Below are 4,334 nucleotides of genomic sequence, written 5' to 3' on the forward strand. Positions count from 1 at the left end.
TGGGAAGGGAACAGCTTGGATATGCCCAGGTGCTGGTGCTCCCTGGCAGTGCTGTTGTGCAGCCCTTACCCTGCCCCTCTGCACAGAGGCTCTGAGAAGGTCTCCAAGGAAGGATCTCTGAGTGGCTGGAAGGTCTGGATTCTGTTTAAACACACAGAGAGCACGGCTCCTAATTTACACAGTCTCTGGGTCAGACACAAGCTGGACAGACACAGAATTAGAAAGGGCACAAGTACTGACATTCCTTTCTGGACAACATTAGAAAAAGAAGAACAGAGCAAATAAAACCCCATAAAGTTGATAAGCTAACCCCAGAAAAACTAGCAAAGATGGGCAGGACATACAATGAGATACATCAGCAGTGATTTGCACAAGAAGACAACCAGGTGAGCACTTATGAAAATCCTCCAGTCACCAGTTTCTGCACAGCATCCTGGAGCTCCTGGTTCCTCATGCTGTAGATGAGGGGGTTCACTGCTGGAGGCACCACTGAGTACAGAACTGCCACCACCAGGTCCAGGGATGGGGAGGAGATGGAGGGGGGCTTCAGGTAGGCAAAGATGCCAGTGCTGATGACCAGGGAGACCACGGCCAGGTGAGGGAGGCAGGTGGAAAAGGCTTTGTGCCTTCCCTGCTGAGAGGGGATCCTCAGCACAGCCCTGAAGATCTGCACATAGGACACCACCATGAAGACAAAACAGCCAAATCCTAAAAAGGCACTAACCACAAGAAGCCCAAGTTCCCTGAGGTAGGAGTGTGAGCAGGAGAGCTTGAGGATCTGGGGGATTTCACAGAAGAACTGTCCCAGGGCATTGCCCTGGCAGAGGGGCAGTGAAAATGTACTGGCTGTGTGCAGCAGAGAATAAAGAAACCCAGAGGCCCAGGCAGCTGCTGCCATGTGGACACAAGCTCTGCTGCCCAGGAGGGTCCCGTAGTGCAGGGGTCTGCAGATGGCCACGTAGCGGTCATAGCACATGATGGTGAGAAGGGACCACTCTGCTGAGAGGAAGAAGACAAAGAACAAGAGCTGTGCAGCACATGCTGAGTAGGAGATGGCCCTGGTGTCCCAGAGGGAATTGGCCATGGCTTTGGGGAGGGTGGTGGAGATGCAGCCCAGGTCGAGGAGGGAGAGGTTGAGCAGGAAGAAGTACATGGGGGTGTGGAGGTGGTGGTCCCAGGCGATGGTGGTGATGATGAGGCCGTTGCCCAGGAGGGCAGCCAGGTAGATGCCCAGGAAGAGCCAGAAGTGCAGGAGCTGCAGCTCCCGCCTGTCTGCGAATGCCAGGAGGAGGAACTGGCTGATGGAGCTGCTGTTGGACATCCCAGCCCTTTCCTCAGGAGGTGCTGCCAGAGGAGGAAAGCACACTCACAAGTCAGGACAGCCCTGAGCAAATCTCTTCCCATTCCCTCCCTTCAAACCCCAGCCCCTGAAAACAGACATTGTCTCCTTTTTTACAGAACCTTCTTGGATCTCCCTGGCTGGAGCTCTGGTCATGTGGGTCAAGTGTGCTGTGAGGAGCTGAGCTCCCAAGGAGCTCTCCCTGCTCCACAGCAGGGGGGAGCTGGGAAAAGTATGTCAGCTTCAAAAATACCCTCTTTTCCTCATCTGTGATCCACTTGTGCATATTCCTGTAGGAGAACCTCCACGAAACTCCTACAGCTGTGGTGCCACCAGCAGAGCTGGCTGGTCCCAAGCCCTCCAGCCCAGCATGTCCAGAGAACCTCAGCTGGGCTGGGCCCAGCGGTTTTGCTGCCCTGGCCACAGCTGCCTGAGAGCTCCTGCAGAATCGGTGTCTGAGCTGCACCTTAGACACCCTTGTCCTTAGGGAGCCTGAGGGGAAGGGCAAGGACAGCACAGGCAGCAGGGCCAGATGGAGAAATGCCCCGATGCTCCCAGAGAGGGAGGACAGGCACCCTGAGGTGGCACTTGGACGCTTCTCCTCCGCAGGGATCAAGCTGCTAAGCAGGTGACTCAGGCTGAGATCCCAGTGCCTTGGAGCCAGGAGCTCTGCTGTGGAGCAGAGGAGACCAAGGGCTTGCTGCGGGGAAGGGACCTGACTGCAGCTGCTCCTGCTGGAAGCTGTCCCCACCTCTCCTCCCTGGCCCTGCTCACAGCCCCATCCCACCCAGCCTGTGCTCAGCTCTGCCCTGCAGAGCCCTCCTGGCAGCAGGACCCTGCCCAGGGGCAGCTCTGTGCTGGCCACTCCTGAAGAGGAGACCAGATCAGCCCTGGGGAGAGCACAGAGCTGAGGGCAGTGCTTCCTGCAGGCAGAGGAAAGGCTGAAGGCACTTTCTCAGGGGCCTTGACAAACCTGCTCCTCTCTCCCTGCAAAGCTGCAGGAGTCTGGGTCTCCTGTCCAAGCCAGCAGCTCCAGGACTGGTTCCTCCCCCCGCACAGAGGGGCATGCAAAGAGACACTCACCATGCCCAGGGCTGTGAAGATGTCTCCTTCAGCAGCTCTCAGCCCTCCTGCCCCTCCTGCCTGCCTTTATCCTCTCTCCCTGCCTGGCTCCTCTCCCCTGCTGCCTGCAGGCAGTGCCCTCAGCCCCTGCTGGGGCTCCTCTCCACAAGGCAGCCTCAGCTGCACACTCCCAACTTTCTGCAGCATTAATGGGTCCCAGGGAGGACCATTACCAGGAAAGGCTGCACAGGGGCTGCTTAGAGCAGGAACCTGGAAGCACTCATGGCAGGCAGGGAAAGGCCATGGCAAGGTGGCTCTGATGAGCAGTGAAGCTGAAGAAACCTCTCCAGAAGCCAGAGTCAGGTGCAAACTCCAGAGTTTCTGGCAGTGTGAAGGGGTCCCACTGAGGGACATCCCTGACAAAGCTGCCTGGGCTCTGGTGAGAGCAGGAACCTGGAGGCCCTGCTGACAGGCAGGCAAAGGCAAGGACAAGATGGCTCTGAGCTGGAGTCAGCCTGGCTGGGGGAGATGATTCCAAGGTGCAAGCCCTGACCCAGAGGCCCTGGGAGAAGAGATCCTGCCCCTCACACGTTGCTCAGGGCTCTGCCCGGGCACTGGGATGTGGGGATGTGCAGTGCCTGGAGCAGGACTAGGAGACACTCTTTCTCAGGCTCACAGGTGTGATGAGGAGCCCATGGAGTCCTGCTGCTCTCATGAGAAGGTGTCTCCTCGTAGGCAGCAGCTGCAGAGAGAAGCTCCACAGCCCAGGAGATCAAGACCTGGGCTGGGGGCTCTCAGCCATGGCTGTGCCCCCAGCTGTCCCCACCACAGGCTGTCCTACAGTGTCTGACTCCTGCAGCTCTTTCCCTGCAGGCTGTGGACATCCCCCTGCTTCCCAAACTGGCCACCCATGGTGATGTCATGGCCATACATCCCATTTAAGGCTCTACTGCCCCACTGTGATGTCATGGCCATACATCCCATTTAAGGCTCTACTGCCCCATTGTGATGTCATGGCCATACATTCCATACAAGGCCATATGAGGTACTGAGGCCTGAACCAAAGAGGACCTCTAGAGGAATCTCACAACCCAGCACTATATATAGATGTATATTTTGAAGACAATCTCTAACTATCTGGTGCAACACTTACTGTGTAGCTGTAACCAGCAGACAGATCTCTCTTTATTTAGAGGAACGCTGCAAGGCCGTGAAACCAGACATCTGGCCTTGGGGAGACTGATGTGGTTCAAGCCAAAATAGAGAGAGATACCACCCACCCACCCCCCTTTGGCCCAGCCAGTCACTAGACTGGTTTTGAAATGAGTCCCATTGTCTGACTCAAGTCTTCCTGGAAGGACCATCTCCTTCATTCCTTCTATTTAGCAGCCCTTGTACACGTCTCAAGAGAACAGCAGTGGGTTTATTGTCTCAGGTTCTCTTGTCCTCTTTATAAGATCACACTAGAGAGACCACAGGTGGCATCCAAGTGGGTCCTGCCTCTCTTGCTGCTGTCTCCTAGCAGGACGTGTCCCCTTCATGGCTGCAGCACCAGCCTTCCCATCTGTCAGGCATCTTATTCCTTCCCTCAGTCATTTCTTCCATGGCTGAGGTGTGGAACTGATGGGGATCAGAGATCATGTCTCCATGCTGTCGTGCTTTGAAAGCCACTTCACTTACAGCTGGTCTTTTGTAGTCATCAAATCATCCCCTGAAGGAGAACATCTGGGCATGTGCTGCTGGCACAGCCTGCACAGACCTCTGGAGCATTTGTGTGTGGCACAGAACGTCACCAGGATCTGTAACCCCTTGTTATCATAGATCACCTCTGGCACAGCCAGTTCTCTCAGGCACGTGATGTCTCTCTCAAGAGTGGCTGTTCTGCTTCGGCGCCAGTCGATGTCACCCTTGTGGGGGTATCTCTGCCTCACAG

The 4,334-nt window shown here is 56.0% G+C and overlaps 1 protein-coding gene across 1 annotated transcript; it reads right to left on the reverse strand.

Moving 5' to 3' along the window:
• Positions 1–394: 394 nt before the first annotated feature.
• LOC127396219 (olfactory receptor 14J1-like) lies at positions 395–1,321 on the reverse strand. The gene has a single exon (XM_051643839.1). The coding sequence runs from the start codon at positions 1,319–1,321 to the stop codon at positions 395–397; it is 927 nt and encodes a 308-aa protein (XP_051499799.1).
• Positions 1,322–4,334: the final 3,013 nt, after the last annotated feature.

The sequence above is a fragment of the Apus apus genome, unplaced genomic scaffold (genome assembly GCF_020740795.1).
Source record: "Apus apus isolate bApuApu2 unplaced genomic scaffold, bApuApu2.pri.cur manual_scaffold_34_ctg1, whole genome shotgun sequence".
NCBI lineage: Eukaryota > Metazoa > Chordata > Aves > Apodiformes > Apodidae > Apus > Apus apus.